Here is a 23033-nt window from a genome sequence, read left to right as displayed (position 1 = left end):
AATTAATCATCATTATTTTGCACTAATATAACACCTCTTAACCCACAGCTTTCAGAATATTTCAAAGGAGCAATGAATTAAGCTACATGTGGGTTTGAGAATATGCAATAATCTACACATGGATTCTTCAATTAAAAAAAAAAGCACTTTCAGGACTTCAGTTCTGGAAAGTTGGATATCTTCTAACTATTCTTGAAAATAACTTCATTTGTCACCTACTTGGAAAGAAACCATGTGAGTGGTAGAGAAGTGAGATGAAATGGAAAAATGTGTTAAGCAAAAGTTAATACTTCTGTCTGTACTTATTTTTATTTATTGGAGCAAAAAGAGCTGGGTAAATTGAGGTGCTAATGTATTATAAGTGTAAAAAAGGCAAATTTGATCCCTGTCTGTAACTAGAAGACTGCAGGGGGAATTATTATTGCCATTGTACAAATCTCTAGCAAGCCAKCATTTTAAACATTAAAGAGTATGTCAGGCTCTGATCACTCATGCTCAGAAAAGATGAATTGCGACTGAAAGATGTGCAAAGAAAAACTATTAGATAATCCACAACTTKCTGTTTTGAGAGAAAATAAATGGTTAATGTTTAACTTGGCAAAACAAATAAGGGACTTCAATGGTGCCTACAAATACCTTGTGGGAGGAGAACAAGTATTACACTAAAAGAAAGTGTCAGTGTTTGACTATATGGAGGGCAGAAATAAAATTGTTTTTAATGAACAGGGGAATAGGATTCTGGAAGAGAACCAGGTCCATTTCTCTGGGCTTCATTTTACTGCTTTTCAGTTGAACAAAACATTTGGGTATCTCCTCAGTCACGGTGCTTTGTTTGAGGCCACTGAGCTAATGTGAAACAGCTTGTTTGTGTCTCTGAACTCTGCACTTTCTCTCCATGGAGYGCTTCCCTGGTCAGAGTGGTGGCCCTATGCTAGGATTTGTCCCCACGGGCCAGGTCTGACTCAGATCGGGATGTGCACATCTCAGAAAARAGAAATTTGAATCCCACTCCAGTGCAGACCTCCTGGGGAGCGAAGCAGAGCATGAAAGCACACGCTCACACCGTGCCATAAGATGACTTGGAATTACAGTCAGGAGGGGGTATTTYATTTTAATCTGTCTATTCAAAGCAAAACATTTGGACTAATGTAAGAAACCCCCAAAGACTTCAGTTTGGGTCTAATATCCTTCTGACCCTAYCCAGACACAAGGTATTCCCAACAGAAAAATCGATTTTCACCTAGATTTCAGTTCAGTAGGAGCAGTGTTTTCCATCAGAAAACCATCCCGACGGAAAATTACTAACTGGTTGTAGTAGAGTGACTAGCGAAGCTTTTAAAATGATTCAGTGGCAAGGCTGGAATGAAAACCCACAGCTCCTGACCACGAGCCCTGTGCTCTAACCACGAGACAACACTCATCTTTCCCTGAGCAAGGTTGTTCCCGCAGCATTTCTGCCCGGCCCGAATGGGAATACTCTGGAAATGTTGCAAGAGAGGGTTTTTTTGCTACAAGATTTCCTGTTGCAGAGCGTTCGGGGGGATAACGGGAAAAATCCCTGGTGGCTCCCTGGGGCCAGAGGTGTTTGGACACGATGGGAATGTGAAGGCTGCCATCCATTCCTCCTGCGTGGGTTGTGGGACCATGGGGAGATGTGGTGGGGTCTGGTCCCAAACCGTGGCGTGCTCAGCCATGGGTTGGACTCGATCATTTCAGAAATCTTTCCCAGCCTAATTGATTCTGSGATTCCGTGATTTCTCTATTTTCCAGGGATGCATTTGAGGGCATCCCACTGTACTGTCATCTCTCCGTATTAAGCAAACCTTAGTTAAACTCAGGGCTTTTTCCTCCCATCAGTTTTCCAGCTTTTCAGGCAAAACTCTCAGAGAACCCCGTGCAGAAAACCAAACCCATGGGTCAGCACTGTTTTACTTATTTAAGAAGCCATTACATATTTATGGGTCAGAGTGGGGGGTGTCCTTAGCCCTGGCATTTATTCGTGTTTATTTATCCTTCTGTATGTTTCTATATATTTATTCKCCTGTAAGTTTTTATATATTTATCTTTCTCAGGGGCTTCTTGCACCGCTCCAATGCGTCCCAGTATTTCCGCTCTAATGTCCCCAGTATTTCAGTCTCGTACGGTACAAGGGSGCTGGGAAAGAGGATTTCTCTGYCATTTARCAAAMGGCGGCAAGCCCCGRYYYCRCTRTCGGTTTAAAGCCCGGCGATTSCCGGMCCGAGCCACAGCTGCCCCTCATCCCTCATCAAAGCCCRCAGSTGCCCCTYATCCCTCATYAAAGCCCRCAGCTGCCCCTCATCCCTCATTAAAGCCCGGCGCTGCCCCTCAGCCCTCATAAAAGCCCGCCGCGGCCCCGCCCGTCCCTTCCCAGCGCAGGCGCGGCCGGCCCGGTGAGGGGGAGCCCGGCGGGGTTCCCGGCAGCGGCGGGTTCGGGGGACGGCCCCGCCGGGGCGTGCTCAGCCCGGCAGGGCCAGGGGGCACAAGTAAGTGACGGTGGGTGATGGAGTGAGTGAGTGATGGCGCTGGCCAGGCCGCGGCGGGCCCGGCMCCTCGCCGCGCTGAGGGGAACGCGCGCCGCCTCAGCACAGCGGCGGCTCCTCTACCCCCGCCTCTGCCCTGTCCCTGTCCTTGTCCCTGCCCCTTCTCCGCTGTGACGCCCGGAGGAATCCGTCCTCCTCCGTGAGAGCTCGGATCTTGCTGCTGCTAGAAGGAGATCTCGCGTTCGTGTTGTTGTTTAATCACCAGCGCCGCCTCCTTCCCCAGGGAGCCCCGCTCGCCGCAGCCGCGGCCCCGGCCGTGCGTGGGCTGAGCGATCGCGTCGCTCCGAATCAGTTCAGAGCCTGCCTTTCGTGTCGCTGGCGGGATTTACGTCCCTCTGGCTGCCCCAAGTTGTCTCCCGCTGACGTTTCTCTACAGCACGGCCGTGTAACTCCTACATTCAGTGGGCTGGGGCTGCGCTTCACAGCCSCCACGCAGCCCCGGGGTGCCAGGGGAGGCATTTGAAGCTTCCCAAAACTGGGGTGGGCACACGGATCCTCACAGTGTCTCCTGAGGTGTTGGATCGCCTTTATCCATATCAGGGGAGATTGAGGTTGGATATTAGAAAAATGTTTTAACTCAAGAGGGTGGTTGGGTACTGAAACAGGCTCCCTGGGGAAAGGTCACAAAATCAAACCTGCCAGAGCTTGAAGGAGCATTTGGACAATGCTCTCAGCCCCAAGGTGTGACACTTGGGGTTCTGTGCAGAGCCAGGAGCTGGACTCGATGATCCTTGGGGATCCTTTCCCAACTCAGCTGATTCTGTGAAATGGCAGCACTCAGGGGACCTGACCTGTGCAGGTGGGACACGCACATCACTCACACACTTGCTTAATCCTCCAGATCCCCGGGAGTTTTCCATAAAAGCAGTCTCCATCTCATCTCTCTGGCACAGGTACTGCTGGCACTGTTGTCCCACTTCCACCACTGCCTCCCTCATGCCGGKGCAGCTTCACTTTCTGGCACCTTCRCAGCCCTGTCYCCTTGCCGTGCCCCTGTGTTCCCKTACAGCTCCTGGGCTGGCACAGAGCTCATCCCAGGAACCTGCTGGAATTTACTTGTGCTTGGCTCCAGAACTTCCAACACGACCGTGCTCCTCGCTGGTGCTGGGCTCTGCCCCAGTGAGGAACTGGTGACTTGGCAGATTCCTTCTCTGCTGAGGTGCCTGGGATCTGTTAGGAAGTTTAATAAATTTAGCACCASTGCTGCTTCTCTGGAGAACGCTTACGAAACAAATTCCAGGGAACTAGAGGAGAGGGCTTGGTCATCTCTGAAGTTTTTAGAAAGTAATAAGCAGACACATTGTTGGGATGGTGGTCTTGTTTTTCATCCTCATATATTTTCTTATCCTGGAAGACCATTTCCTTAAGTAGTTGAAGTTTTTTTCTAAATGTRCTTAAATATAGTACCAAAACAATGAAATTTTAAAGGCTCTGTAATGTTAATGGCCTCTTTCCTTCAGGAATGTGTATGAGCATGTGGAAAAAAAAGAGGGGCACTTTTTTTTTCCTGGGACAGTGTTTGAGGTAGGGGGATGAATACAAGGGGAATTGATTGCTTGTAGGGACAGCTGTTCCAGCTATAAGAATCATGGCAGAAATAAATTTATAGTGTCTTCTCTTACTCCATTTTGTGTCTTGCAGTTAAATTATCATTTTAAAATGTTGGTTCTTTTGAATAAATAAATAACTAGGTTTTGTRCAGAATTAGTATTTCTTTTAACCTAAGCTAATGTGCAACCCCACTTCCTCTTAAGTAGTTGTGACAGGAACTTCAGGGTGAGTGTTTTTGGAATTGCAGCCCAAATAAATGTTTAATTTTAARCTGACAGATTACTTGGGGCTGTCATTCTTCTCGGGCTTTTGCTATGCAAGAGTGAACAAATCCTGTATAGTAAACCATGGATTTGGCTTATGGACACRTTTGCTTCTGGGCTGAGCATCTTGAAAGAAGTGGTTTGCAGCATGTCTTTAAAAATTTATTTCACTGTTGCATCTACTGCTGGCCTAAGTGCTCCAGTATCTGCCAGGAGTAATTATAGGCAGTTGGTTCAGATGTTGCTTAAATGTGTAAGCCTTGATGGGAAATGCAGTGGATTTCAGCCAGAATGCTAATTTTGATGTTTTATCATTTCATAAAACTGTGAACTCAGAACAAATTATTTTTATACTGAACTGCTGATACGTAATCACAGGGCTAGTGCCAGATTCAACTGTGATGTAGCACCAGAATCTGAAGATGGGATTAAAGTTAGAATATCAGCATCAACCTAGRTTGGCTAATTCAGTATCCACAGTGCCATAATGGCTGTGTTTACCCATGTACAGAAGCTCCTGGTGCAAAGGCTGGTTTGCTGCAGGAATGCAGTTTAAAGCTGTTGTGTGAACAGTAATTGTGCCTTTTGAATTGCATTCTCCTCCAAATTACATTTTATAACTGAAACAGGTATTTTGCAAATTCATGTTATTATACTAGAGCTGTGTTTACCGTATGCTTCTTTTTTCTGGTATGTGTTTGGTTGGTTGRTTGGGGTTTTTTATTTGTTTCTCCATTTCCATCATAACATAGAAGGAAAAAAATAAAAAAGTCACAGTACATGAATCAATTTTACAGGCGAAGAGCAGAGATTATTCTCTCTGTCCATCATGGGAAGGTTAAAGTGATAGAGACACAGGGGTATGAAAGATCTTCCTTAGCATTAGATTGATAAGCTGGTGGATCCAAACACTTGGGTCCATCAGTCATTTTGGAGCCTGTTACCTCTTTTCAACTASTCATGAAGCTGTTACAGCCAGAATTTATGTAATAATTAGATGGTATTTTTTCCCCCTCAGTCAATGTAAACAAGATAGTGTCTTCTTTCAGGGCTTCAGGCATTCTGCAGTGTCATTTGGGACATGTCTGTCTGCCAGGTCATTAGCACCGCCTTTGGGGATGTGTGCAGCTGCAGCGTCAGAGCAGGGAATGGACTCCAGTGTGGTGTGCAGGGGTTGTATCCCCTGCCCTTGGCCAGGCTGTGGAGAAGTGAGGGTACTGCTATATACCCCCCTTATTCCTTAAGTTTTCCTGCCTGGGAATTGTGTCCTGGTATTAAATGATGAACATTTCCTATGCTTGACAAATTGGAGGTTATGGCAAGTGTTCAAAATTTTGTGTGAGTGCACCTGTGATGTTCACAAGCGTCAGGGGTTTAATCCTGAGCTCCTGATATGGCTGGGAGTTGCCACTAATGGATGCAGGATCAGACCCCATTTTTGAATTGATGGCCCAGTCCCAGCAGGGCCCAGAGAGCTCCTCAGGGAATCAGAGCTGTTGGAATTCCCCAGTAGGCTGTGTCTTCTTATCTGATTTTTTTGTTCTGGTGGTTCTTTTCTCAGCCTTCCTTTTTCCTGAGAGCTCCTCTCCGCAGCTGTTTCCTGCTGTTCCCGGGGTTAGGTGAGCACTGGAGCAGGGAGAGCTGCACTTGTTTCCTTTGTGTGGCAGAGTTCCAGGTCAGGGAGCACACGGGGCAGACGGGTGTGCTGGGTCTCGTGCTGCTGCCATGCAGAGTCCACGGGGTGTGCAGCAACCTCAGCGGGGCCAAGGGACACCAGGGTGGGCCGTAGCCCCAAGTCTGCTCTTAGATGGGGTTGGAAGGAGCTCCTGGATCCCTTTGTTTTGTGTCTGGTGTTTTGGGGCTTGCCTGAAAATGGAAATCCCTGGCCACCTCYCTGCTCCTGAGCAGCACCTCTCAGCTGACACCAACACTTTTCCTACTGTAGCATCTCTGAGCTGTATCTCCACTTGCCCAAAGTGGTCTTGGTGTAATTTCTTGCTGCTTATTAGCACTTACTACTGCAGTGTGTTATGGTAGTTGTGTTAGTGCCACATCCATGAGCAGTCAGAGAGCAGGAAAATGCTTTTTGACTTACCTGACCATGCAGAGATTATGAGTTCAGCTCAACACCTGTGGTCTGTGGGTAGCTGCAGTGAGGCCTTTGGAGATGATTCAGAATTCRTGTCTGCACGGAGAAAGTAAATACAGAGCAATTGCTTAATGTCTCCTCTAGCTCAGGAACTCAGACACATTAAACAAAACTAGCAGGTGGCATGCTCAGAACAAACCAAAGGGCTTTTTCTTGCTTTGTTTACACAGAACTTTATAACTCATTGCTACAGTAGTTTGCAGTTARAAAAGTTTCCTCGGATTCAGAAAGAGCACAAACAAATTTAGAGAGGAAAGAGGTCTCAAGGTCTGCTAATCCTAAAGATAAAATTTCTGGCTCAGGAAGTGCCTCTACTATAGATAGCAGGAGGAAGAAGGTGTCCTGGGGAAGTGCTGCTGGATGAAAAGGGCAGGCATATGCTTTTCTTACGGCTTCTGCTGTTTGTGGAGGATCCTGGGCTAATTGGACCTTTCATCTGACCCAGCCCAGCCATGCTCTGCTCTTTAATCAGGGGCCAGAATGCCATTGCTCCTGTTTGATCATCAGTACCACAAACTGTGTSTGCCTGTGTGAGCTGAAGACAGGACTTGGAAGGAGATTAGATAATTCTTCTGTTTAGTACAAATCTCTTCTTGCGCAGAATGTGTAGAAAAAGAACCTGTACATTTAAGAGCTTGGTATTTACTGACACTGGTCATGCTGACATCTTTCTGCTATTCTTGAGTGAGATACCTATGTAGGTAGAAGAAGCTGAAGGGAAATMAATTTTGGATCTAATTTCTTAGAATAATTTAGTCATTTTCCTTTCTCTACTTCCTGGTTACATCAGGATAAACTCACATATGCCTTGCTTTATATCAGAGCAGGTGGAAGTAGTTTGGCYTGAAAGTATTTAAAATCCAAAAGACAGAATTAGAGGGCAGAGGGCAGCAATGAAGTAATGACTTTGTCTTGGACACTGAAAGCAAGGGGAAAAAAAAAAGATCTGGAGAGACATTACAGCAAATTAGTACATAGTGAATTATTTATAGAGAAAGGGAGATGCTAGAAAATAGTAGAATATTTTCAGTCCTGCCTATGCAGGATTTATTGGCACTACATTACAATGTTAGGGGGACAATTAGGAAGGTTTTGATGGAACAATYTAGATATTACAGGACTGGAGTCAGGGTCAGATCCTACTACTAAAATGAGGTCTTTTCCACTATTTGAAGCTGTTTTTCCTTGTAAAATGAGAGAAAGCTTTACAGAATGTACTAGAGAATGGATGAAAGAATCTAGGGGTGCTTGGTTTTCAGTGAAGTATATTTTCCCCAGCTCCATTTGTATTTATTCCAGTTTTGTTATTGTTAACACGGTCCTCACATTCCGAAGACAGAGATCCTGCATGTACGTGTTTCTGTTTTGAGAAAGGAAAAGGGGAGGTGAGGTGTGCTTTTGTTCCTTGTTTTTGTTTTGTTTGCTGTGGGGTAGCTGAAGAATAAGTGCTTGTTGATAGTTATAGCACAGTCCCTTGGGCATTTAAGGATATTTTCTATATTAGTACTGCCCTTCAACACAGAGTTAGAATTCCCCATCTGCTCGTGCTCTCCCACACAGACATGTGCCTTCTTTCTCTTTCCACATTCAAACAGGAATTATAGAAGCTGGAAGAGGAGAGTTCTCTGTCGTTCAGGGGGAGATTGCCACTCTACCACCACCACTTTTATTCGTTACTTAACTATTTTGGATAGAAATAAAGCCAACAAAGTGCTGAATTTCCAGTATAATGCCAAAAGTGCTTGTTTTGTTTATCTCTTTTCTACAATTGTAAAGCAGCTTTTATTTAGCATATGTAGATCTTTTCACACGAAGCTTATGAAGCCTTATTTGAGCCTGTTTATCTTTTTCTTGGTAATCCATAGAAAAGCACAGCTGCACTACTAAAAACACTCTGTTTATCCACGATGGCYGGGTCTGGGCAGCCCGCAGCGTTCCAAAGATCAAAGTTTAAAACAGACATGCCAGTCCTTCCTAATTCCTCGGTTTAAGCACACAGCACCACAAAATCTGGGCTTGCTGCTGCTGAATACTCGTGCTGAGCTTGGGCCTGTGTTGATGTGAGRGTGCAGCCCTCCTGCACCGTGGCTTTAACAGAAAGGTACGTCCTGGCAACTCAATTACCATGAAGGAAAGTAGGACAGACAAGTCCTAGAGTGGTCATGAAACAGTCGTCTGGTTACTTACTCATTCCTTTTAAATTAAAGTAAATAATGTCAAGGATTTTCTTTTTTTTTTTTCTTTTTTAAAGAAATATTTTTGCAACTGAGTTTCACCCCTCCTTTTTCTTTCTTCATTGCCTATGTGGGAAAACTAACACATTTGTATAAGGATAAACTGGGAAGTCTGTGGTTTCCAGCATGCACATTTTGAATAATATTTATACAGACTATTATTTAATGGGCCATATAAATATTTATAATATGCTGTAGCCTTTTGATCATAAATGCTTGTTTGAAAAGCCATTCTGTCCCTGCTGTGATTTGCAGAGAAAGAGGCCRTTGCTGGTTTAGTGTTGGAGGGAATTTTGGCTTCTTGTCCTGGTTTAGCAGTTACACTTATGGATTAACATGGTCAAGCTGGACATGTCTTTTAATTTTATTCTTTTTCTCGACTCCTCTCCTTCTGTTTGCAGACTCAAAAAGTTGAAAATATGAGGCCCTAATTCTGCACTGGACAGACAAGGCTGTATTGAAGTTCTGGAGACCTTTCTTCTTGACTGCAAGGAGCCAGGCTTCYTGAGCTAGATACTTCAGGGATTTAGAAGGTACTGTCTCTACTGCCTTCCACCCCTTGGAAATCCATAAACCTGCATCATCCAGGCAGAAAATATTTTGTTGTCATGTCAGGAATATTGTGTTTGATGAACCGACCTGTCTGACTGGACTTTTAAGACATTTCATTTCAGTCATTTTTCTGGTTTGGTTTTCCTCRTGATGGTATTGCCTGCAGAAGCTAAGAATTCAGCAGGTAAAATAYCCAAACCAATGTTTTATTTGCACARCAGTTTTCTTTTCACATAGCAGTGAATGTTGGTGTCCAAATTCCAAAGCAAGAAGTTTTCTGCTACCTCTCTACTCCAAGAAAGGGTTTCTTCATCTCTGATTTGGTGCTTCCTCTTTTATCAAAGGAATCTTCTGGAAACAAAACAGAATGAYAGCATTCCTCTTTAAAATTCTTATCACTGTACTTTGGCTAAATATTTTCCACCAACTTCTCTGCTGAGTTCTTAGGTTCTCAAGAAATACCCTTGGGCAGAGTCCATGATTGCTGACTTTTATGACCTAGAGATGACAGTGCTTTTTGTGGATGGGGTTGATAAGTAGGTGGCATACCAAGTGATTGGTATTCCAAAAAAAATCCTTGGCATCAAATGATGTTTTTGCAAGCAGATCAGATCCTATTGCAGAGACATTTTACTTTGAACAGCCTCTGTATCTTAGTGYTTGCTGTGCTTGAAAAAAGGATTCATATTTACTTCTGGCCTTTTCCCCCCTGTGAGATAYTGAGTGCTGCTTTGTGAATCTCGGTGAGCTTTATTCAGAAGGAGACCAGTTAAAATAAGTTTTGGGCTCTTGGTTTTGGACTGTCACTTAACTCTTTCCTATTCCCTCTGATTGACAGCAATAAACTGGTGGATGTGCAAAGGCTGATATGCACTGCTCAAGCACATAAACAAACCCTGCTTCCTGCCCAGTCACTCACACAGGCACATCCTGGTTGCTTAGTAAGGAAAAAAAGGAAAGTAAACATTACATGGGCAGATTGGGTTCCAGGTTTCAAATGTTTGTGGGAAGAATCCAATGCAAAGCCRTAATTTTAAGTGCTGAGTAGGAGGTACTGTGAGCTTAATTCTCTAACATCTGTTRAGCTTGTTCTCGAAGTAGCAAAAACACATTAATGAGCTAAAATCAAGGCTGCCATACAAGGAAGAGAAATTTGGAGTAATATTGTGTGTGTGAGCAGGAGGCTCCTTTTGCTGTTTGTATTTTGTGAAAAGCAAGTAAGAAAGATTTGCCTGTGTTTAAAAAAAAAGAATCTGGTTTGCAGTTTGTGGTTTATTCTCAACTTTTTATGAGTCAGCAGCTAAAGACAGAACCAAAATAGGGGGAAAACAGGGAAATTCGTGAGATAGTATCAGGAACAGTATTATGCAATGTCTTTGTAGTAAAATTTCTCACAAGGAACTAGCAGCACCTGCAGCCAGCCTTTGGAGCTTTGGGGAGATGGAGTGCAAAATTAAGAAGTAAATATCATGTTCAAAAGAATGTCTTAAAACTGCTTTTCCAGCCGAGGGCTAAGAGGGAGAAGCTGAGTGCTGTCACCCCCCAGGTGACAGATGCAGTATTAATCATCCATAGCAGCAGAGTTGTCCTCTCTGGCAGAGGAATTGGCTTTTGTTCCTCTGACCAGGTCACAGAGCCGGGGCCAAGAAAATGAAGCAGGCTTTCTTGCCAATATTCCTAGGTGTTAGACTCATGGCACACCATTATTTTTAGCTGATTGCTCATCGCTTGGACACATGACCTTGCTTAACRAGATTAGTGTGTGTTGCACCTAATCTGCTGGGCAGAACCAGCATGCTGAGAGGCAGCAGCCAGAATTCCAACAGGACCACAATATGCTCTATAGTTTGGAGTTTTTTCTACTTTCTGGCATTATTAGAAGCTGATGGTCTGTGCAACTACCTCGGTGACCCTGCACGGTGTGAGCAGAATGCAGTGTGGTAACTGCTTTGGTTTGTACCAGGCTGCTTAGGGGCTCAGTGATGGGCACAGATCCCTCATGCTGGCCAAGCAAAGACAAAACCATGGGCCCTGGACCCAGCAGTGGRGGTCTGGGTGTGAAGTGTCAGACTGAAGCAGGGAAAAAATGATTGTGTGATCTGATCACAGATCTCTACAGACTGACCACGTTTCCATGAGCTGTTTAAGGGAAGAGGGGAAGCCTCAGTTGGTTTCTTCAGCCAAGGTATTGTTTTATGCCATTTTCAGTGYCAATGAAACTTGGTCCTAATTAATTGTTATCCAGAATCATGCTTGGAGTTTTCTGAGATAAGGGGCTCTTTTTTTTTCTCCCTTCTCTATTTCATCTGCTACATCTCACCCTCAGTGATTGTAGATTTGTGATATCCATCAGCAGCAGTGGTTACAAGGCATGGATATGACCAACCACCTACAGTGTGCCAGTGCTATGTTCAAACTGACACTGAAGGATAGATCCTGACCTGTACTCGATGTTATTATTAAAAAAAGAAAAAATATTAATTTGAAATGTGAATAGTCATATTCTGTTAAGCAGGACTTTGCAAATCTTTCCCCCTTTGCCTATACTCCTCCATCTAATCRCCCCATCTGCCATACCCAGAAATTCTCCAGGTCACTTCCTTGGGAGAAGTGGGCTCTTTTTAAGAARAGCCATTTTGATGCTCTGTAAATATCATGTGTTCATCAAGTGGCAATTGATCCATTCATTTTCTGAATATCAGAAGCTGTGTGTCAGCTGAGTTTCATGTGTTTCAGAGATGTAATAGGTTCATACTAGCACTAAMCTTGGTACTTCTCTGACGTTTCAAATGCTTCTATCATCACTTRCTTAGCATTCTCACAGCATGATTAAAATATAAATGTTCACTATTAATTAAGAACAAACTGTGAGAAATTMAGAACAGTGAATTTGTCACTGTATTAAATGTCAAATAGTTAATATAGTGAAGTAAGCAACTCATTGTGAATAATTAAATCMATTAACCTCACTTTGTTCTTGTAGGATGTCAAAGAGTAGGCAGAGATTTCACACCATGCTCTCATGGCTCAACACATTTTCAGAAAATTATTTTCTGAGTCTTTAAAATGGTGTGAATTGATGGTGGAGAGCTCTTGAAAACTGAACTTTATTTATTCTTTTTTTCCTCTGGGTATCATGTACCTGATTGTCACACATTTACTTTATAATTATCAGCATCACACTACAGGTGGGATGTTTGACTTGATGGGAGGCAACAGCTCTTGGGAATGTTTTCCATCAGTCATTTTCACTGCTTTAAACTCTTTTTCTTTTCCTTCACCAGGTATTATTGAAAATGCCAGGTGAGAAGCAGACTGCAGTGAAATATTATGTTGGAGTTGATGTGGGGTCAGCCAGCGTTCGTGCAGCTCTGGTGGATGGCTCTGGGATGGTGGTGGCACATGCAGAGCAGCCCATCCAGGTTTGGGAGCCCCAGCCAGACCACTACGAGCAATCCTCTGCAGACATCTGGGCTGCCTGCTGCTCTGTCACAAAGGTAGGCAAGGACAAAATGCAGGATTTGTGTTGCAGGTGGCTCTTCAAGTTTTGARTGTTTATGGTCCTGCAGTCCCCATGCCTGTCACTCCCATTCAGATTTGTTCATGCTGTGTGACTTGTAACCATCYTGGTGCATTAAAGGCACCTTGAGGCTGATGCAGCCTCACAATGTCTGTTTTATTGGTGTGGAGCTGAAGGCCAGAGTGAAAACAACTCATGCTACAACTGTAAATAGAATGAAAGGTGTTTTTTTTGTGCTGTTACTGCAAGGGGAGGATTTACCCACAGCCTTCAGGTCTCACATCTGTGAGCTTTGTTTAGCTGGTGTGTGCTCTACCCACAAGACAGTTCTTAGAGGAGTSAAGGTTGCTCAGAACCTGGCTCTGCATTTATTTAAAGATGTGCATTGGTCTGCTTTGGATCACAAAGGAGAATTTATTGTTGAGAAAYTGTAATTTGATTTGTGGATGGCCCCTAATGTGACACTTGTGATCCTCATTATAAGAGTATCTAGTATTATAAGACAAAAATAAATAATAAATGTATGTGGAGAGTATCAAGCATAAAACCRGATTGAAATAGACCTTACTATAGGGGAAAATTTGTACCCTCTGATCCAGGGCTCTGCTTGTACATGCTGGAGATAAAGGTAAATTAGAGACCTTGCTTGCAGTGCACACGGAGGCCATTTCATCTTCCTTAGTAAAGCCCTGGCCTGCTGCATGTTCTGAGGTGGGCTTTTTAAATATTCATGATAKGCTTGGTAATTTGCAGATGGACTGTTCACCCATTGTCTTGTTATTGATCAGCCTTTTCAAACATTAATGAGCTTGGCTCTGCAGAAATGCCCTGAGATGGAGGAGATGAGTGGGATGGAAGGAGAAGGGAGTGACAGCAGTGATAGGGAAGAGCAGCTTGATGGTAAAGCAGAGCAAGTCCCTCTCTGCTTATTTGATTTTTCTCTGTCTGACTTGTTTTGTTCTTGCTCTGGACCTCTTTAAATGCAGTCTCTTAATACATAAGCAGTAAAGCAATCTCAAAACTTCAGTTTTACAGAGCTAGTAAGAGACTGGCACTGTGCAAGTCTAGTGAAAGTCTTTCCTTATAGTACTAATTAAAATAATGATATTTTTATTGTTGCCGAGAAGTGGCAATTTATTACTGTGCTACATTTTAGGTGTCTTGCAACTCATTTGGCACTTAATCCATGTGGCTGTTGTATTTCTTTTCCAGTGCTGCTGGAAGCCATGAAGTTCAGGCATTTTGGGGCAATGGTTTGGTTTTTTTAAAATATTTCTTTGAAAGCYTTCCAAAAAGAGTGCTATTCAAGCTCTTGGTAGCAGAACAAAGGTGTTATCATGGCTACAGATTTTGACCAACTTTAGTTTTGGGACCATTCAGTATTGCAAGGCAAACATAGTATTACCAAAGCAATTCTAGAAGATTGTTGCTTCCACAGGTGGGAAGTCAGTGAAGTAACTGATGGGAACAYTTGGACCTAGTTCTTTGTCCATGTTTTACATGCAGTGCAGCTCTGAGCTTTAGAAAAGAGAGAAAATTAACATTGCAAGTTTTCTGCTGCCTTTATTTACTGATATTTTTGTGCTTCCTGCTTTTGTCYAAGACTGTGGACTAAGACCTCTGAATTCAGTTTTGAAACCCAAAGAATTTCTTGTAATTTGATGTGTTTATGATTCAAGTTTTGAAGAACACTAAATTTAGGGAATTTCAGAGTTTGATCTAACTTGTAACTCATTTTCTGTACTCACTAGTTCACGTGGTACTTGCACATGTGTGGATATGTTTGTATTCCTGTATTTTGTGTATTTTCAGCAAGTTGTCCGTGGAGTGGATGCCAGCCAGATCCGAGGGCTTGGGTTTGATGCTACCTGTTCCCTTGTGGTGGTGGATAAACAGTTCCAGCCTCTGGCAGTCAACTGTGAAGGTAGGAACTCCACACAACAAAAAATGTGACTGTTTTACCACCCATGGGAGTGAGCTTCTGTGTCATCCAAGTACCAGCTGGTGGGGCTGACTCTTGGACATGGAGATGACACAAACTCCTTTTAACAAGAGGATTTTTTTTTCTGGTTTTACTGTTTTATTTTTACTGCAAAATTAAATTTGAGATGAGAATTATTTACTGTTTGGTTAAATATTTGSCATCCTGAGATTACATTCATTCATCTTGGCTCTCAGAAATTGCTTCTTCAGGAAATCTACACTCATTTTCTTTCCCTGCTTGTTATTTTCTCCTTCAGGCTGTACCAAWCATGGCTTCTATAGTGTGTATAAATGCCCATCCCAACTGGATGAAGGAATGTTAAAAATGTTAGTGTAGTCTAACTGCTCACTCTGTCATGGAGCTGCAGGCAAGAGGTTCAGTTTGTGTATTTTATTACACTAGTGCTCTGTCTTTGTCTAGGACACTGCTGAACTTCAGAAGCAGTCTGTGACCTTTTTCTAAAAATCTGAAGGTTTTTATTAGTTTTTGAGTAGATGATTCAGAAGACTCACCAAAAGTACTGCACTTKTTTCCCCAGTGAATCCCACTTAAGATTAGGTGTGTTCTGTATCAGTAGTTACAGAGATATAATCATAATTCTGGGTATGTTCCCTTTCTATTCCTCAGATGTGTTTGTCATGTCCTCCTATCCTTCTCAAAAAACCAGCTTTGCCCCCAAAATGTCCTTCTCTAAATTTAGATAATATTATTTATTTTTCAGTTTGAGAGTCTCTTATATTCTATTCAATGCCTAATGATGTCTGGGGCTATTTTGGGTCTAGTGAGTCAAATTCAGTTGTCATTTTTTGTGCRCTGATATCCCCAAGAACTTTGAGTTTACACAGTGGTGGTGCTAAACAACAAGACAAGAATTCACTCAATACTGTAATGCTGTGAAGAGTCTTGCAGTGGTGATGCTTCAGGCAGTTTCACAAGTTCTAAGTTGTATTTCAATCCATTTKAGAAATACTGATTTGCCTCACACTTCTGCCTTGTTTTAGACTATGTTTTCAAGATGATGCTTAAGTGGCTGTGCCTTGGAGTGTGCAGTGCACTTASCCAGAGAGGAATCTGCAGTGTCACCTGGAGTTCTGTTCCCTCTGTCTGGCAGGTCCTCTGGAGGCTAATTTTGATAAAATGCTCTTTGCTTCTTGTTCTCATTTGTGTCTGATGCAGATTTGCCAAATGCTTTTTCCTTGCACATCCAAAATAAAAGCATTTCAGCAAATTATCCGCCTCTGAAAGTGTTTTTCTGAAAGGAATTAGGGTAATTCTTCTCATAAMCATAGAAGGGGAAAGTGAATCCCTGTAGCTAATTGAGTTAATTTCAATTTACAACATAATTGCTCAGATTTTGTCACATTTTTAGATTTTTGTCAAAATGTTCGTTTGTATTTTTAACTAAATATGTGAACTTTGTCAAGAAGTTTGGGTTCTTTGAACGAAATACAAGAGAGCATCATGTTTCACAGTTCTTGGATGCTCACAAGCCTGATTGGTTTCAGTCACCATTCTCAGTGCTCAACATGTCCTAATGTTGGCTCAGAGGGCTAAAATTTTATTTTTAGATATCCACTGTGAATTATTAACACAAATAGAATTTGAGTTTTCAATGTAGAAGTGAAAGTGTGAAGCAATTCAGAGCCATGTAACTTACAGTACTGAGCTGGGGTTAAACCAGAGCTAAAATAATSTCTTTTTTCTGTTTTTTTCCCAAGGTCAGAACCATAGGAATGTGATCATGTGGATGGACCATCGTGCAGTGAGTCAAGTCGAGCGCATCAATGCAACCCAACACAGGGTTCTGAACTATGTAGGGGGAGCCATGTCTGTGGAAATGCAGCCACCTAAATTGCTCTGGATAAAAGAAGTGAGTACATTTAACATCATGGGGCATTTTTACTTATTAGTGCCCCTTGTTAGTTCCTGAGAATGAGATTTCTAAAATGAAAATCTTCAGCCYTAGTGTTGAACCCCAAGGCATGCAGAGTAAGGCCAGGCTAAAGTTGTGATTTAAATGTTTTGAGGCTCTCTTTTTCTCCAATTACATAGAAATATGTTTGATTTTATTGAAATTGAGTGTTCCCTGATATAAACATTCCATGTGCCTTTCTTATCTAAGATTAGATAAATGTACAAATTGAAGGTCAGGTAATAAATGASTCCTCGAAGTATCCTGGAGTTTAGTTATGGCAGTTGTTTCCTGCTCCAGTTTTGTAGCTTGGAGTGCCAGAGGTACTGCCTTTGAGTCATCCAGCAGTGCAGGATGTGATGTCTTTGGCTGCTGGTAGAGGAACTCTCCATTTCCWGCTTCAGGTTAGTTCTGTCCCCTCAGTTCGAAGTGAATCGTGTGTAGAGGGAAGGTGCCCTGTTTGTAATGTGGAGCTCTACCTCTGTCTCCTGTGTTTCCATTTTGTGTGTTAAAATGACATATGGCCTCTTAATAACAACTGTCAGATAAGAGGAGAGACAATTGCCACTTGAAATTTTTATGACCTCCTCCAGCCTGGCTTTTGCATTTGGCCTCAGTGATGCTCACTGTCATTTTAACAAAGCCCAAATGTAAATTACTTGCTGCCAGTTTCAAGCAGCCAAATTCCCTGGTCCTGACAGACGTGAGACTTTATATTGTAACAAGGTGCAGATTGGGGAAAGTCARAAGGAATGAACTGGTAGAAGCAGGTACTGACAGATTAATGATAATAGAGGGTAAGGAATGTTGATAATGAWATATGAATATCCATCTAGTAGTTCTTCCCTTCTCAAGCTATGAGTGTCATACATCAGCCATTTAATAAATAATAAAATGTAAGCTGTAAAAAAAATCAAATCCTTCGCATTGAAAACATTTTTATATTGCAAAGTCTGGGATATCAGCACCTGAGTGCTCAGCAAATCCAGATTATGGGGTGTTCAACTGTGGTCACCTGGAGGTGTGAGTCTACTGTGACCTCTGAGTCCTGTGACATAATCACTGTGGTGTAAAGGGGAGAGCGTTGCAGGGCTTGTTCCCTCCATGAGCCAGTGGTGGGGACACAGGATTCTCCTGACCCTACATGCCAGCCAGCAGAAGGGTGATACAGGACAGGGCTTGCTCATTTGKCCCTTTTCAGCTCCTGACATACCAGCTAAGGAGATTACTGTCCTTAAGAGAGGGTTTTTTTACCTCTGTGTCTGCCTGCTGAGCTGCCCACACGACAGTTCCTGCATCCTAAGTCGTCTGGGAATGACTCACCATTAAACTGCTTAAACTTGCCCTGCTTAGCTCGGGCACCTCAACACCTCCAGCAACACCTCAGCTGCTCAGAGGAGCAGTACCAGTTATCATGGAGTGGGCTGTAATCAGCTGAGATTTGGTTAAACCTTTTAGTTCTGGAGAGCTGTGGGATTGAGTGGTTTTTACTCCTTGCAGAGTAGGAGGGGGGGAAGGAATTACATGAAGAGGGATGRTTTATTTTCAGTGCCAGCCACAGTAATGCATCCATGGCTCACCTGACATCAGGGCCATCATCATGTTGGCTTCTGACAGCTCCAACTCAGTCTCATGTGATGCAAGTGTCCTCACTTCTTGCCAAGGAAGGCAAATCTTACAAGGACTTTGAATGTCAAGTTGTTCAAATGAGACCTACAAGAGCAGTTTGCACATTTGTTGTTCCTCAGTGGACTGTCTTGAACTGGTCTGCAAATATAAATTACTAAAATATCTTCAGATTCTTTGTTATCAGTGTTTTATAGGTCAATTAACTGTGACACAGGTATTAAAGGCATGGTCAGGAAAACTACTTATAGAATGGTATTTTATCCTTCCTGTTTTGTGAGTTGTATCATCTTTATTTTCTGCGTTTAGTGTATTTCCCATGACAGAGTGAGATTTTGATCTAGCTCACACACCACAGGGGAAAAAATACTCTATTCTGACTGCAGGATTATTTCTTAAGCTAGTGATAATGCACAAGCTGGCAAAAAGGAAGCTTAGTTTTCAAATCCTTTTGGAGAGTTGCAAGGTTAGCAGGTAGAAACACACGTTTTAGTTTTATTTTATCCTTTTCARCTGAGGCTGTCTAAGGGCTTTGCAAAATTGAAACTGAAATTCTCATTATGCTTCTCTTAATTATGATAACTGGTGTTCAAAAATGACTGCACTGTACCTGCTTTGACCTAGGTTACTTTCTGGGAGGGTTTTACCCAGTGTCTGCCCACTCTGCCTGGCTGTGGTCTTGGCTTTGGTCTCTCCAGCTGTTATGACTGATAAGTGTAGTGAGATAGGGTTTTTTTCACTTTCCTTCCTTATTCCTTTCTTAATATTCCTCTCTAATGTTGTCATATCCCTGACAGTATCCCAGGAAGTTAAAACAAACKGGATTGGGCACATTGTCCAATGTCTAACCATAATCAAAACTGGCTAAACCAACGTGTATCCAGAAGCTACTCTGAACCTTTGTCCCTTTTCTGGAAAGTTTTTGATCAGAAGGCTTGACATGGCTGCAGCCTGTTCAACACAGGGATGTTTATAAAGAAAACTAAGCAGAACAAAACCCACAGCCAGACACTTTGCACAGTCATGCTCCAGGTCACCATGTACACCCTAATATAYGAAGAATCTCTGTTGACTTTTGCTTTGAATTCCCTGGACCTTGTTTTGAACTCCCCAGGAATTTAATGTTTCTGCTATTAAATGTTTTTGCTGTTTTCCCTCTGTACTGCATTGTCTGGGATTGGTGCTGTGCACATTCTGTGGCTGCTTGCATTGTATGGATTTTGCAGAGATGGTGCAGTGGGAAAAAGAGCTGCTCTATGTCTGAAATGAAATAATAAAATAGAAGTTAAATAATAAAGATAAATAAAAGACGAATTTAGGAGATTAATTAGATGCACTTTTGGAAAGAAGTTATTTAAAGTACTGATACTAAATGACTGATTGGTCTGTTTTTACACAGAGGTTAATTGTGTGTACATTGTCATTAAAACCTCTCTCTCACTTTCCACGGTGCTAACCTGAGTCTGGAAGGCCACAKTAGGAGATACTCTTGTCTCATGTTTTGCCTTGGGTTCTCCTAACCCAGGGTATTTGCAAACCTGACCCCAGTGAGGAAGGATCTGATGAGGATCAAATCAGCAGTGCTGCTAAGTTGGGAGTGATTGTGAGGATGTCTCTCAAAGAAAGGAGTTAACTTTCTGTGGTTTGAAAAATTTTCATCTAAGCTGTTAAAAGTATTTCTAAAGAATATGACTGCRTATTTACTCTGGATTGGTTGGAAATAATGAAGAGGGAGGAGAAGAAGGAAAGGACTAAGTTGAAGGACTACAAGAAAKTTGGAGAGGGACTTTGGACAAGRGTYTGGAGTGACAGGACRAGKGGGAGTTCAACACAGTACAAAATCAGTACAACACAACTGTACAGGTATCTCTGCTGTGACAAACCAGTGTTAGAGCAGTGAGAAAACACCTCAAACACAGCARTACAAAAACTGCAGGGAAGGGTTTTCCAGCTCCAGAATCAGCCTCTTAGTATTTTTTTTTCCTAGAGATTGCAGAAGAAAAAAAATGCTGTTTACTAATTTCTGGCTGAAAATGTTATTGTAGCTTGTGCCAAAATGAAGGATGCATGTTATGTTTTCCTCATACTAATGACATTACAAATCAGCTATTTCTAAAAAATGCTAGTCCCATTAAATCAGAGATGCTGAAGTTTGTTGTTTATTCTAAGTGGATGGGGGATGCTGGACTGGGGGTAGGTATTTGCTTGGTAACTGCCTCCAAATGAAGTGCAGTTTTCTATACTCTGTTTTCACTACTCTGCTCTTAATGTCATGTTTAAGAATGAAGAAGAACCTTCCTTTAGGAAAAAAAAAACAAAACATGGAGTGACTGTTTAGCATATCATTCCTCTAATTAATAATTAAAATCTATATTCTGTGGTAGTTTTTTTCTGGCAGTCAGTGATCTTCCTGTTTTTTTACAGTTCACGTCAATGGTTAGAACTGCTCTTTGCTCCATCATCCTTCTTCCTTCTGTACACCTGACTTGCAGCTAACAGTGGGATCATTTGCAGAAACAATTCAAACCTCCCTTTCCCTGGCAGTGGAGGGAAGAATAGTGGATGTAGTGGCATTAGCTTGGCAGCAGCTCCTTTGCTGATGCATGCCTTCTTCATTGCTTGCTGCCCTTGCAGCTGGCTTTTTGTCTTGTTGAATGTGACTGAATATTTTTCCATTAAAACGAATAATAAATTCTGTGTTAAATGAGAATGACTCCAGGCTGTTGAGTTTGGAACTGAACTCTTGTTTAGAATTGTTTATAAATGTTTCAACACTCTGTGTTATCAAAATCCATACACAGTGCAGACACATATGCATAAGTTGTACTCCAGACTGTGGAGTTTGGCTTTTAGCTGCAGTTGCTAATCAGGCAGAAGTGCCATTTAGAAACAGCATTCACAGCTGGAAGTTTGAAGCACCTGCACCTCTGAGCATGTCCTGCTTGCTCTGTCTCCCCTCCATGTCTCTTGTCTTGTCTGCTGTGGGACAAGGCTCCCAGCAGGCACAGACTGTCCTTCCTGCTGTTCCAGCTTCTCCAGCTCTGATTCCATGTGCCTGCTCTGTCCTTCTGCAGCTCTTTCTGGCTCTGGTGCTTGGCTGCCTGTGGTGCTATGCTTGGGATGCCTCAGGGATTTGGAGATAGATTTGGAGATAGCTACATCAGTGTCTCGCTGCTGCAGGCAGTTTTTTCCCCTTCAGCAGCAGCCTTACTCCAAAAATTCACTTTCCAAGCTGCTCTTCTCCCCCCTGCCCCAGTTCCCGAATCTGATAATTCAGTCAGTTAATCTTTTACCARTTATAGTGCAAGTTGTGTCAAAATTGATCAGTTTGCAGCCAGGGCTCTGGCAGGGATGGAATTTCTGCTCATGGCCTATCTTGGGTGTCTGGGAATAGCTSTATCACATGGCTTGGCATCCAGTCTGAAGTGTGGGAGATCCAAATTGTAAATCCTTGAGTAGGATTGTACTTGCTTTGAGTAGGAGCAGGGCATGGGACATGAGTTTTTAGATCCTTGTGAGTGTGTGCATTAAGTATTCCCTTGTTCTCTTTCTTCCTTTCACACAATATGCATTTATTTTCTGTAATTTAGAAAAAGATACCCTATGTGTGTATTTTAAGTCCAATTGAGAAATCCCTCATTTTCCCTTCTTGCCTAGGAAGAATAAAAAACATTGCACTACATAATCCTTAAACTCTTCATCCCCAAGTATTTAGGATTATCTATAACAATCTCAAAAAATGATTCTGTGGAGGTGTACTTGTTAAAACAACCAAAGCAATCAGAGAGATGAAGAAAGGGCACTCCATAAATACCTCTGGAAAACAGAAAGATTGTATGAGTTCCTTTGCAAGTGAGTTTGGAGGGTGAGTCGCAGGATGTGAATACAGCATTGGGAACGTTCCTGGATCTCTTCCACAATCCTTTTAATGTGGTCACAGACTCCTGACTGGGTGAAAATAAATTTGAATTAACTTCAGTGAGTGTCGAAAACATGGAGACTTTAAATTTGTTTGGAAAAAGCATCAGGCTGTGCTATGATTTTTTTTGTCTGTACTAATTAGTGATGACACAGCATCAAGATGGCAAAAAATGAATCATTTGGATGTTCATGAAACAAAGTATTTTGAATRTCACTAACATGTGGCTTTTGGGAATTCTTGAAGTAATAGAATAAGGATCCAAGGAGTATCTTTGATGAAACAGATTTGTTTGAAGAAGACAGTTATTCTTAAACCAGTTTCTTTTCTGATTAAAGTAATAGCCAGACAACTCCTGTTGCTTCTTGAAGGCTGTCAGGTGTGTTAACAACACATAATGGCTTTTATTATCAAAATAATTAGGCTGAATGACGTTTGGGCTAAACTATGGAGCACCTTGGCATTGACATAGGAAGTTAAATTTGATATGAGTAGCAGCCACAGAAAGTCTAGGATGTGAGCTAAACCTGAGTGGTCAGGAACAGACATCCAAAGCTTGTGTGTTTTATGTTCAAAAGCTGTAATCAGAGCATTTATTTTTTGAACTCAATAGAAAAGTGGTGTATTTTTTTGGCAAATGTATTTTGAGCTGGTTGTTGACTTTGAGAATGCTCTGACATCAAGCAGCTTATAGGGAACCAAGAGACCCCAGGTTATTGATCTGAAACTTGTGCCTCCATGAACTCTTCTTGGGAAACTTTA

General features: G+C 42.3%; 1 protein-coding gene across 5 annotated transcripts in view; it reads left to right on the top strand.

Moving 5' to 3' along the window:
* Positions 1–2398: 2398 nt before the first annotated feature.
* FGGY (FGGY carbohydrate kinase domain containing) overlaps positions 2399–23033 on the top strand; it is a 119310-nt gene continuing 98675 nt past the window's right edge. The window contains exons 1-5 of one of the 5 annotated variants that reach the window (XM_057370415.1): positions 2488–2504; positions 9170–9291; positions 12595–12807; positions 14643–14754; positions 16533–16684. In XM_057370415.1, coding sequence (XP_057226398.1) covers positions 12607–12807; positions 14643–14754; positions 16533–16684 — 465 coding nt within the window. In that variant the 5' untranslated portion in view covers positions 2488–2504; positions 9170–9291; positions 12595–12606. Of the gene's footprint in view, positions 2505–8454; positions 8626–9159; positions 9292–12594; positions 12808–14642; positions 14755–16532; positions 16685–23033 lie in introns of those variants that run through there. The other 4 variants (XM_057370413.1, XM_057370418.1, XM_057370417.1 and 1 more) reach the window with 4 other exon arrangements.

The sequence above is a fragment of the Malurus melanocephalus genome, unplaced genomic scaffold, assembly GCF_030028575.1.
Source record: "Malurus melanocephalus ecotype Western Australia unplaced genomic scaffold, MMel_1.1 scaffold_125, whole genome shotgun sequence".
NCBI lineage: Eukaryota > Metazoa > Chordata > Aves > Passeriformes > Maluridae > Malurus > Malurus melanocephalus.
The sequence above is the reverse complement of the archived record's forward strand: the minus strand, read 5'-3'. Positions and strand labels throughout refer to the sequence as shown.